Source organism: Mus caroli, chromosome 6, assembly GCF_900094665.2.
Source record: "Mus caroli chromosome 6, CAROLI_EIJ_v1.1, whole genome shotgun sequence".
Lineage (NCBI taxonomy): Eukaryota > Metazoa > Chordata > Mammalia > Rodentia > Muridae > Mus > Mus caroli.
The window spans coordinates 103,486,366-103,499,595 of record NC_034575.1 but is presented as its reverse complement, the minus strand read 5'-3'; the positions used below and the strand labels follow the sequence as shown (position 1 = coordinate 103,499,595).

Genomic DNA, 13,230 nt, shown 5'->3' with positions numbered 1-13,230 from the left:
GGGTAGGGAAGTGGGGGGCGCTATGGGGGACTTTTGGGATAGCATTGGAAATGTAATTGAGGAAAATATGTAATAAAAATATTAAAAATTAAAAAAAATGAAACAAAAAGAAAAAAAAATACCATTTGGTATCAGCTAATTGTTATATTCTCCCTTAAGTTGTTGATGAAGTATCATGCAGAGCACTGAGGTTGCATGAGAATGTGTTGAGTCCCTAGGAAAATGGAATGGTTCATCATTTCCACTTTAAGGGATGCTTAGAACCCTATCTGACCTGGCTTGCAGGACCAGGGCTTTCACAGTCTTATTCTGAGAAGTAGAAGTGATGGACTTTGGAGCAGGTTGTTAAGTCAGTGTAGCTGGTACCCTGTGCTTTCCATGGTTCATTTGGGTTCAACTGGAAGTCACCTTTCTTTAAGATGTATGCATTGTGGGCTGGAGAGATGGTTCAGTGGTTAAGAGCACTGACTGCTCTTCCNAAGGTCTTGAATTCAGTTCCCAGCAACCACATGGTAGCTCACAACCATCTGTAATTGGATCTGATGCCCTCTTCTGGTATGTCTGAAGACAGGTACAGTGTAGTCATATAAATAAGATAAATCTTTTAGAAAAGGATGCATGTATTGTTTACAATGAAAGAAACTCATTTCTATACATGTTAGTGTGAATCTATTAGGATTGGGTAGACAGGGATGTGGTGTACAGGATCAGCCCTGCTTTCTGAGCATGAAGGAGCACCTATACCTTAGGAGACACTGTCACAGAACTGTGTACTGCTTTCAGTAGACAATGGAAAAGCAGTTGCCTTGGTACAGAAATCCATGTGACTTGTTTTCTTTCAGCAATGGCTGGAAAATGCCTCTGTATTTAGGCTGACTGGTTTTTAGCACTTAGACTCTTCATATCCTTAATTTTTAAAATTACCGCTCATTTACCAGAGTGTGTATGTATATGCCGCTGGGTTTTTGGAACATTAAACTATTTTCCTGGAGCCTGGCTGCACTCTTTCTTCTCTTCCTCCTACCTGGCGTTGAAACCCTTGAATAAGGCATTTAAAGGAAGATTGTAGTAGCTTTTCTGGCATCTTTGGAAGAATGGACACACAGTTTCTCTGGAGACAGTGAGAGTGTGGTGTGGTAAAGGCACTGTCTAAAAGCGTAGCTCCCATGGAATGGAAGTGGAGGCAGGGCCTCTGAGGCCTCTATGAAGCACTTGAACTTAACAGATGAAGGACCTCAAGATCAAGATCAGAGCTCAGTGGTCCCAGGTTCGGGTCCTTGCAGTGCTGCCCTGACTTCTGTCTAGCTCATTCTGCAGATGTCTCTGGTTACTTTGCAGTGTGTTTAAGACCAAATTGACTTTGTGCTTTTGTAGAAGATTTTAAAGTGATCCTTTCCATCTTTTGTTTGTTGGTTTGTTTCTGATCTTTACTCCCCTTGTTTGCCAAATCCCAAATCACTGGTGGACAGTTACTCCACAGACATTTAAGTGTAGAGTGGTTGCCATGGAGTCAGTACATGTCTGTTGACATTCCCAATCTCAGATGGAACGCTCATGGTGAAGTGCTGAACAGAGCAAAGCCCTTGCTGTCAGGGGGCCTGTGTTATGCTACCAGAAATACAGGTAGAATGAGGTGGCAAATGCTAGTATGCCTCATTTTTTTTCTGTTTCTTGTAGCTGCCTCTTCTTCCTTTTCCTCTTTTTTCTCTCCTCTCCCTTTCACTTCTCCCTTTCCTTTTCCTCATTTTTTTCTTTTTTTTTTTTTTGTTTGCTGATGGGGAGGGAGTCGTATTATATATCCCCGTGTGGCCATAAACTTGCTGTGTTACAGGCTGGTCCGGCACTTGAAACCTTCCTGCCCTGTCTCTGCTGTTATTACAGATGTGGACCATCACACCTGGATCTGATACCGCTTCTGACATCAATGTGTATAAATGTATACATGTTTTCTCCTGGCAGGAAGCACGTGCTATTTTACTACAGCAGTTCTCCAACACCAGTGATCATCAGCTCAGGAGTTCTGATGTCCTGGTGTTAGCCGAGAGCCCACAAAAGTCCCCATTCCAGACACTAGCCTGAAATAGGGCAGTCAGATGACTTCCCCTGGCCCCCATAATGTGTAATGAATGTGTATTCATTCATTCCCATAACCACCTTCTCTAGTTTTTCATATATAAAATGTTTGAGGCTAGCCTGGAATATAGTGAGCCTTTCTCACTCACCGCCCCCCTCCCCCCAAAAAAAAAAACAAAACAAAACCCAGTGGGGATGTGGGACAGGTGAGGCTAATCAGTGTCCTTTGAAATCAGTGACCCAGTCACTCCTGGTTCTTCATGAGTTGTAGGCCTTTTCCTGAAAAGACTCTGGAAAGGAAGGCGTAGGTGCCTCAGCTGGAACAGCTGAGTCATTTGTGGCGGCAAAAATACGACACTAGATGAGGTAATCCACACAGACCACCTGACGGCCTGGGCTTGAACCCTGGCCCCGACCTACCTCTGACCTTGGTAGGCTTCTCACCTTGTCTCGTCCTTAATTCTTTATTTGAAAAAAATGGGGCAAATGACTGAGGGTCTGCACATGCCTGTGCTGGCATGATTGTTAATAGTTAATAAAGCCTTTGTCTTTTAAACATTTATTTAAATGATACAGTATGTGGTTACCTTATAATAATGATAATAATTGGATTTGTTACAGTGAATGGCCATTTTACAGATGTAAGACATAAAGCAGTACTTGGATATAGTGTGTATGTGATAAGTATGAACCTCTAGGTTTCCTTGCATGCTGCTTATCCTGTGAGAAGAATTAGTATGTTTAATACCATATTTTATGCATGATTCCAGAAGCAAAAATTGTAGGTTTTTAGACAATGGAGTGCCATCCATCCTGGTGTGAGCAACTTGGATGAAGTTTCAAGGATTCTCTTCCCTTTTGACCTAGCATGAGTAGAACAAACAGAATGAAGGAAATGGCTCTTCTCCTTTACCTTAAAAGCAGGGGGCACTGCTTGAATTCGCCACTGCAGGATTCTGTGCTTCTCTAATGAGAACCTGGGAAGCTGTTCATTTGGTTTGTGTCTCACATAGGCTGTGGTCCTAATTTGAACTTCCCTCTACCTTTGACCTTCCTCTGCCATCACCTTCCCCTTCCTCTTTTAATGCAATAATTAAATTTCTTTCTCTCTTGTTCTCTCTCCCCCTTTCCTCCTTCTCTCCTCCCTCCCCCTCTTTCTTTCTCTCTCTCTCCCTTTCTTTCTTTCTTTCTTTCTTTCTTTCTTTCTTTCTTTCTTTCTTTCTTTCTCTNTTTCTTTCTTTCTTTCTTTCTTTCTCTCTCTCTCTCTCTCTCTCTCTCTCTCTCTTTCTTTCTTTCTTTCTTTCTTTCTTTCGAGAAATCCTCTTGCCTCTGCCTCCCAAGTGCTGAGATTAAAGGCATTTACCACCATGCCCAGCTAGGGTACCCTTTTCATTGATTCTTTCCTAGGGAATAAATAACATTTCACCTAATTCAAAAAACTTTATTTTCAGTAGTGCTTTAATGTACTTACTCTTAAAATTCTTTTTCACGTGAATACTGAGCAAAAAAGAATTATTGGGACATCTTATTTTGTACCTTGGGAAGAGATTCTGTGACATCTCGAAGATGGTTGATTTCTTAGAGGCAAGGTCAGTTTGAGGGTCCATGGTGTGGACTCTGTGACTGCACAGCCCTCTGCTCAATAGCTGTGAGCCTAGGACAAGGCACACATTTCATTACTCTCCGGCTTCCAATTTCCTTATCCTTAAAATAATACTTCCTGTTTTCAGGTTCATCTTTGGGGATCAGATGGCATAAAAAGGCAGTAATTGTGATGTAGAACAGTGTTTTACATTATGGGATGTTTGAAAGCACAGTGCCTTTCTTTAAAGTGGGTGGGGGAGCGGCAGATGTGATGGTCAGCACCCATCACTCCAGCTCTTAGGATGTCGCAGTATCCTGGCTTACAGTAGTGGTACTTGGCCTAATAAAAGAAGATGGCAGAAGTGGCTGAAGAAACTTGTAGGAACGGTGAGGAGAGCCTGTCTTAGTCACATCCATGATGCCCCTATTGCTGTGTTAGTATGCATGCATGGATGATGTTTTTGTTGCCCTGGGCTGCTGGAACCTTGCCTGTAGGAGTCCATGTCATCTGCCAGCTGGAAGGCTTGCCTAGAAGTCAAGTGTGCCAGGGAACCCAGCACACAGTTAACCAGGGCAAGGGCAACTTAACTCCCAATTCTTAGCACTCAACTGAGTGCACTTCTCAAGGTTGTAGAGAATAAAATCTCTCCCATTAATCTGAATTCCTGTGCACTTAAAGTTCGAAGGAAGTCTTTGATGACCAGTATTTGGGGTCCTAGAAGACATAGTCTTTCTTTTCATTTATTTTAGTTTAAACACTTGTGTTCTTTGACTTTAAAAATGATTTTGTTTATAGAAAATTCCAAACATATAAAAGCAGAAACAAATACTCTGCTGAGCCTCTGTGCTCTCCAGTCAGCTTTACTATCAGCTCACAGTGGACCTGGCTGTCTCTGTGTTTGTTCCTTCTTGTCCCCAGTGATGTGAAGGAGGCACAGAGACCTATTGTCCGTGTGTTTGAAGAGACCTCTTCAGTAATTGCTTTAGATTTTGCATTTTCCTGAAAATGGCTTAGTCTTCTACTGCCTTACAGCTTACGCAGACTTTCATCATTATATGTTTTTTTTTTCCCCACTCAAAAACCCCAATTGTGGCTGGACATTCATACCTCCCAGTACTTGAAACACAGAGGTAGGCAGATCTCTATGAATTTGAGGCATCCTGACCTAGATAGGGAGTTCCAAGCCAGCCACATCTCCCCTGGTGCGACCCAGGCTCAAAACAAGCAAATAAACAAGCAAGTACTCCCCAGATTACCTTGGTATAATTGATATTTATATGCAACAAACCACATACATTTGAAGTGTTCATTTTAGTTCAGTTTGATAATTGTCCATGAAATATTCCCAATCAGAATAGTGACTATAGGAGTCATCTTGTGCCACCTTGTAACCTCTGTGTCTCATGCCCCAGAAATTTGTGATCCTCTTTCTAGAAACCACAGATTCTGTGGAATTGATTTCAGTTTCAGATAAATGGAATTATAGATTATGCATTCCATTTTGTCTCGCTTTTTTTTTTCATAATGCCAGCCTTTTACCTATTCTACAGATGTTATTGGGCTCCCACCAGGTACCATTTTGAAAGCTATAAAGGCCTGTTAGGAGGCTATTATAGTTGGTTCTGCTGACAATGATGGTGGTTTGAATCAGAGAGGTTGCCATGGAGATGATGAGCTGCCATTCATTAGAACTCTCCTTTGGAGGTAAAGCTAATTGGACTACTTGGATGTAAGGATAAAAGGGAGGGAGGATTTCAGGTCATCTCCCAGGATTGGGAGATATTTTGAGATAGTCACAAAACTGCTATTTAAATATTTTTAAAAGCAAAGAATAGCTTCCCTTGTCCAATAGAAAATTATGAATTTCAGTTTTTCTCTCTGGTGTTGGGATATGATTTGAATTAGGCTAGCAGAAAGACCTTAGGAAGAAGGGGAATATTTTTGGATTTTTTTCAATGTATATTGAAGTGACATTAACTCTGCTATCTTTGACCAACAGGTTTCTGTTTTGGTTTTAGTGATAAAAAGATCAATTCAACCAAGTCTGATGCCATGATTGAGTCAGACTGTACTTTGTGATGGTACTTTAGCTATGGTAATTTTATTATAGTATAAAACAGCCTGTCTTCAGTCTACAAGTGTTATTAACATACCATGAATTTTATTAGGACTTGGACAACTCTACTTGGGAATTGAGCATTAGACAAACTAGATCAAATGTTCTCTGTGGATTTGAATGTGAAGTTATACACTACCAGGGCTATTAAGTTCATGAGCACCTTTGGGAAATCTGAGTTAGTTATAAATTAATAATATGAAGTAACATCAGCATGACACAGATCTCCTGTCATTTGTTTAATGTGTTCTACACATTATCTCCTTCAGTCCCTACATGTGTCCAGAGAAGCTGGGATGGTTATTATTTCTGTTTTTCAAAGGAGGAACCTGGGGGCATAGAGGGGTTGCACAACTATCTCAAAGGCTCATTCAGTTCAGGAGCAGGATTTGAACCTAGTTTGATTGAACCCTTGGTTTTCATCCTGAGCTAACATTTGAGGTGAATCTTGAGTTTAATGAACAGCTGGGAGCAGGCGTGTTAGGCAGAGAGAGTAAGTGTTCCTGGGTGGCTGATGAGAAGTGCTATCGGTGAGTAGGAAGAACGCAGGGCTTCTAGGCAGCTGTCTGGGTTAGCTGAGCAGATACTTCACGGAGAGATCTATGAGGCCATTTAAAGGAGTCCTTGACATTTTGAATAGTTTCATAATCCCTCTTTTTAGTTTCTTAGAGGCAAAAAAGCTCATATTGCAAGTATGTGTACATGGTATGGTGTGGCTGATATCAAAGACATTTTCTGATTTCAAACAACTTGCATCTTGTTCTCCACTGCTTCTCCCCTTTCTCTTAGGCCTTGATTTCCATTATGATCAAAAAGAGAAGTCTGCAGTGGTTGTAAACTGCCTGATCTTCCCTGCACTGCCCACACTCTGCCAATGGCTTTGGGGCTGTATGTAGGCCAGCATCTGAGCACCACTGGAGTGCTCCCACACACTCCATATTTGTACCTGTGACATTTTCAGTGTCATGGCAGATCTTTTTCTTAGAGTCTCATTCATTTATTTTTTTAATTATTTGTACTTTTTTTTACAATGTTTTTATTAGGATGCATCAATTATACACAATAGTAGTTTTCATTATAATATTTTCATCCACATCTAGAATTATCTTTTTCACCTCATTGCCTTCTTATCCTGATCCCAATCATTCTGATTCCCATAACCCCTGTAACTAATCCTCGTGTGTGTGTGTGTGTGTGTGTGTGTGTGTGTGTGTGTGTCTCCATCTGTACATCCTAGTGAGTTTCATTAGGGTTGCTTATTGAGTTATGGGTGAGGGGTTTTTTGGAAGATTGTGGGTACTTTCTAGAAACTCATAATTATTTTCTGCTTTGACTGCATTGTGCTCTGTAGTACTGGCTTGTTTATAACAAGATGATTGTACGTGCTAGATTCCCTTTCTCTTCCCAACTCTGTGTGCATCTTCCTTTTCCAGCTATGTTCTCAGAGATCTCAGGGATCCACACTACACTAAGAAAAACACAATGAAAAATACATTTAAGATTCCTAATGAACTATATCTGATTGTATGCAGGAGCTCCTTATTAAGCCGGAGAGTTTCAGTTCGTACTGCACGGAATCTGTTCCTCCATTTTTTACGAAAAGAGTTTGAGAAGGAACTCATGATTAGCAGTTTTAGAGCCTCACACTCCTGCCACTTAACCTCTGTTTTCTTTCTTCTTCAAGCAATATTACAAATACTTGTTTAATGACTCTGCTTGGTGGCATTTCAAGTTTTCTGTTTTGAAAATGTTCAGATATAAATGAAAACAGGGATCCACAGCTCAGGCTATTAACTCTGTCAATATGGTTCATTCAGAGATGGGACCAACCAATAGTGAATGTGTGTCTGTGTGTACATCTACATGTGTAAGATAAATTTTTTACTGAGTTTCTTTTTATCATACTGAGCATCTATAATCCTATTTTAAATTTAAAATTTGATTCTGTCATACATACATACTGTATTATGAACTAGTGTTTTTCTTAGTGTAGTATGGGTCCATGAGATCCTCAGAAGATAACACAGTTGGAAAAGAAAGATGCACACCTAGTTGAGAAGAGCAGAGGGAATCTGCCACATAGGACCATCACCTGAAGTTCATGAAGGCAGACTGAAACTGCCAATCTGTCACTGCTTTCAGCTCTGAAAATGTGGATTCCTATAGACAGGACAAGTCCCCTTCATCCCTGAGCCTAGAGCACACGTGCTCTGGAGTCAGGCTAAAGGATGGATGGATGGATGGATGGATGGATGGATGGATGGTCCAAGGGAGGTAGCAGCAGCTGTAGATCAGCTTGGTCTTCTTCTATCAGTGTTCAGATCATGAAAACACTACAGTTCTTCTTGCTCTTTTGTCCTCCAGGCCTCCCAGGAAATGTCTCTCATAGCATCCCTTAACCAAAAGCCAGAAGGAATAGAATTCTGGGAATACAGTTGAGTAGAGCAGAGGCAGCACATTGTAAAGCTTCTCCATTTTAATAATTATACAGTCTAGTATAATCAAATACCTTTATATTATTCTAAAATAATATATTATTCTTTATATATTATTATAATATATAATTATAAAATAATATATTTCCAAGCGCTATGTGATTTTTTTACCTAAAACCTTCATTCAGTATGTGTCTAGAAAAGGTAGAAGTTTTAAGTAATACTTTTAATTCTTTGAGGAGAGGTGGGTCTTGAGAACTCTTCCTTGATCTGTTATGGAATTTTGACTGACTTGATCCTGTGAAACTGAGCAGATACATGCAACAACCATGTCCTTCCCAGAAGTCAGCTCTCCTACTCATTTGCTAGCTCTTACTTCTTTCCACCCCTCTTCTATGACATTTCTTGAGCCTTGGATGTTGGCAAGCTGATATAGATGACACATCCATAGAGTTATTCGTCCTATGAACTTTGACCAGTTATGAGTCTTACATAAGAATCTTCTCTGACCAAAGATGAGAACAACACAAATCCATATGTGTAAACATAAATATTTAGAAGGCAGTGTGACAGTATAGCCACTTAGCAAAAACAAAATCAGTAGGCTTCCCTTAAGGCCATGAACTTCTCAGTAATGGAGTTTTGACCAGGTATAAAATTCTTCCTGTGGAGCTGGGTTCATATCCAATCAGAAAGCAGCTGGTTACTCCTGTAACCATCACTCCACTGTTGGACGAATGGGCACATCTTGCCAGCATGTCAATATTGTAGCATTCAGGGTTCTGCACTAGGTAGTGATGTTTCTTTCCCCAGCAGCCTTGATAGCACCTCTGTTACTGTGTAGGCTAGCCATCTAGGAGAGAGTTTACTGGTCAGTTTGAGATTGATTTCTCTATGTACTGACCCAAAATGAGGAGTGTCTTCAGCAATAGGCTCTTACCACCTAACGATAGAACGACATCACCACTAATCCATTTATTTCTTTTGTTTGTATGTTTATGTGTGGACATCTGTATGTTTGTGTGCACACACATCAGTGTCCCAGTTTGTATCAGGAAGTCAGAAGTCAACTTGCATGAGTTAGTTCTCTCCTTCTTTCATATATAGATCTTGTGGATAGAAATTAGCTCATAACACTTGTGACAAGCCCTATAACTCCTGAGTCATCTCACCCACCCAAATTAGTACCTTTTTAAGGCTCTGTCGAATGTGAGTTTTTAGGGTCACTATTTTAGACACTTTGTCCTCTTCGTAATTTTCCTGTCTTTTTGGCAAAGTAGTAAGCATTTCAAACAGTTGTATCTAATCCTATGTCTTGTTTCATAGCAAAAGCAGTCTCATATATAGCAAATAGGTGAGCAGGTTCTAGGTCCAGGGCTGTATTGGCTGCTGCAGCTGGATTAGCCTGCAGTGGCTGTTAGTGCTGCACCGCTGTGAAGAGTGACACAGTTTTCGACTGCAACTTTATGTCATTGGAGTAGCAGAGAGGGAGCATTAGTTTTAACACCTTCCCGTTGGTGAATGACCCACTTCTTATATGTATTTTAACAAAACAAAATTAATCTTATATTCTAACACATACTGTGATAGTTGTGTTGAGAACTGAATTGGCATGAACCTCTGGTCTGACAGAATGTGGACAACCTCCAAAGCAGCACATGCAGGGATTTTCAAGCAAAAAGAGTCGTAAGCGATGTGGTCATCTTATAGGGTAGACGTGTAATTATACATGCTTGCAGTGAATTCTTGATCTATGCCTCCCCTTTTCCCATCTTCTTTTATGTGTATGAATGTTTGCTTGCATATGTTGGTGTAGCATGAGTGTGTAGTACCCACAGAGGCCAGAAGAAGGCCTCTAGTCCCCTGAGACTGAGGTTCCAGTTGTGAGCTGCCTTGTGGGTGCTGGGAATTGAACCTGGGTCCTCTGGAAGAGTAGCCAATGCTTTTAACAGCTGAGCTGTCTCTCTAGCCCCAAGTGCCTTCCTTTTGTACATTGATAAACTCACCCAGCGATTCTGGTGTAATAGCCGTCTAGTTCTAGATGTTCCTGAAGAGAAAGCTGTGATTTGAGCCTTTATTTTCACTGGTAGACTTTACATTTTTAGCATGCCAATTAATATTATCAATGTATCTAAGTGTTTTAGGGTCATAGGTATACCCTGAACTTGCAAAGGAATTATGTAGAGTCAGGAACTGAGTGTATAAAATACCTTGAAAGATACCTGCCCTTCTATCTATCCACCTGACAAGACTAGCATGATAGTGTACTGCCCCTCTTTGAGAGTGTGGTGGGCATAGTCCTTTTACCTTTTGTCTTTTAATCAATAGTCTTTGACAAACATGTTTTTAGCTAGAAATGGGAAAGTGAAACCAGGCGGAGGATTGTGCCCGGGCTTCTCTTATTTTCAGTAAACAGAGCAGATGGCTGCGTGATTAGTTTTCCTTTTGAACAACAAAGAAAAAACAAATCGTTCCCACCCCCACCCCCCAGCTCTGGCTCATGGGAGTTTCTTGGCGCTTCTTATATGCCTTTTGGAGAACACACTTGATGTTGAGGCTTTTATCTTGGCAGCTGAAGTGCCAGGATTTTCATCTCCATTGCCCTTTTATCAGAACTTCTTTCTAGAAGAAACAGACATACCTTTTGGCTGCTCTGTCTGTGTCTTTGTTCTCTTTACTGTTCCTTCTTGCCAGCATTAAGCTCTCTCCAACTTCCTGCCTTTCTGGTTTCTAAGGGGAACGAAGGCCGAGAGCTTCAGAGCACTGGTCCTGGAGCAAAGCCTGGCTGTGACTCTTCACTCTTCACTTTCCTTTCTCCAAAGAGGGGTTATTGATGGTGTAAGAATTAATACAAGATACTTACAACAATGCCTTGTTCCAAACGGCACTAAATCTAAAGTATTTTATTTTTAAAGAAAACTGTTTTGTTTCTGAATTACATTGAAAGTTACATGGTTCTGAAACTGTGTAAGGGAATCCTGGGTGATACACAGTCAGTTATTAGTCAGCAACAAGACAGCTCACTCTTGCTATCTGAATGAATAAGTTCGGTAATAATAAGGGTAAATCTGAATATCAGGGCGGTGAGGCAGGAGATGCTGCCAAGCAGTTTATGGCATGTAGGCAAAAAAATACAATTGGGAGATTAAAGGTAGATAGCTTTCTGTCATCACTGTCTTCATGCAGAGGCAGGAACTTGAGGTAGATTGTAGAAAGTTGGTAGTTGGACGTTTAGGGTCAATGGTATTCAGAAGGGTGTGAGAACATATACAATGTCCAGGACAGAGACACATGGAGAGTCTGGGTAGCCATGGGATGACTGCTTCTGCCAAATTGGACTCCTTTCCATTCTGTGAGGAGCATTCATGTTGTCCAGACTAACAAATGATTTTTCTCTTCATCCACAGAAGGGTCCCACTTCTGGGAAAGACCGAGTGAAGAAGGGTGGATCCTACATGTGCCATAAGGTCAGTCCAACTCTGTGGAGCTGTTCTTGTGGGTCACAAACTCATGGTAATATACTGCCCCAAATGAGGAAAAGTGGCACAGGGAACAGTAAGAGGAGAGACGGCTGTGAACTGCATCCTGTCGAGCAGATTAGCTGCTGTCTCTTGCACTGCTGAGAGACTTCTTCCTGTTGGCCTGTGAAACAGGTTGGGCCATCTGCCTCTTCCATACTCAAGTCTAGGACCACACCCTTAATTTCAAATGTCTGTCTATTTCTGAGTTCTCTGTTGAGATTCAAGCTAAAGTTATAAATGGAGGGTAGTTTGTGGTTTACCAAAATGGAAACACCCAAGTGTGTCAGGTGTAAACGTGCATTTTTGCTCCGTGAGCTGTGATTTCAGAGTCCAACCTGGCAATTCTTGTGTAAGCTGAGTGATCGGCGCCTCACAAGTAACCTTCATAAGGAATTTGGAAATAGAACCTGACCTTTCTTTTTTTTTTTCTGTTTGAGTCATGCATTTTCTGTGCCTGGAGCACTCAGCGTCTGTCTTCTGACTCTGTACTAAGAAGCATTTTGCAGTTTATTATTACCAAGAATCTTTGCTTGGTAACTGACTCAGTCCTAGAGATTTCAAACCATCTACAGTGGTTACTACAATTAAGTTACTAATTTGTAGTAGAGACATTAGCGAACTTTAACTCTGTCCTAATTCAGTAGCCCTCAAACTTTACCTTACTTCAGAATCATCATATGTACGAGATAATGCCTGGCTTTTCACGCCTGCCACCATCTGGCTAGATCTTTCTGCTGTATAGCCTGGATAGCAGGATGTTTTAAAGCTCTGCAAGTATTGAAAACACACAGCAAAGTTTGGTAATGGCCTGAAGAAACTCTAGCAGACAAACACGGGTGAGTTTGTAGGTGTGTGTTTTCTACAAGTTTCTTAGTTCAGAATCCTTGGCCATGTGATTCAGGAGGGAGGACGTTCATTCAGTTCAACTCAATTCTTGTTTCAAACGTACATTAAACTGGGCATGGCGGCACCTTCAACATCATCCATCATCCTTCAGGAGGCAGAGGCAGATGGAGCTCTGTGAGTTCAAAGTCAGACGGGGCTAGCCAGCTGAGAGACCTTGTCTTAAAAAACTGATTTTTTTTTTTAAAGGACAACATATCTGCATTAATATAAGATGTAGATAAGTTTAACTTTATGGAGTCTTAATTAATTAATTAATTAAAATTTTGAGTCAGGGGCTTGGTATGCTAGGCAAGCTAGTCTCCAACTCCCCAAGCAAAGCATTCTTTCTGCCTGAAACCCCCATAAATGGGAGTATGGATATGATCTACCTTACAGGGCTCATGTCTCATGCTGTTTGTCAGTTTGTTTGCTTGCCTCCTCCCTCCCTACCTGCCTCCCTCCCTCCCTTCCTCCCTCTATCCCTCCCTCCCTCCTTCCCTTCCTTCTTCCCTCTTTCTTTCTTCCTTTCTTTTCTCTTCTTTTCCTTTTTCTTCTTTCTTTCTTTCTTTCTTTCTTTCTTTCTTTCTTTCTTTCTTTCTTTCTTTCTTTCTTTCT

General features: G+C 41.0%; 1 protein-coding gene across 1 annotated transcript in view; it reads left to right on the top strand.

Moving 5' to 3' along the window:
- Window positions 1–13,230, top strand: part of Sumf1 (sulfatase modifying factor 1) — a 78,464-nt gene that overhangs the window by 55,161 nt on the left and 10,073 nt on the right. Inside the window, exon 8 of the mRNA XM_021164694.1 lies at window positions 11,617–11,676. Within this exon, the coding sequence (XP_021020353.1) occupies window positions 11,617–11,676 (60 nt within the window). The remainder of the gene's footprint in view (window positions 1–11,616; window positions 11,677–13,230) is intronic.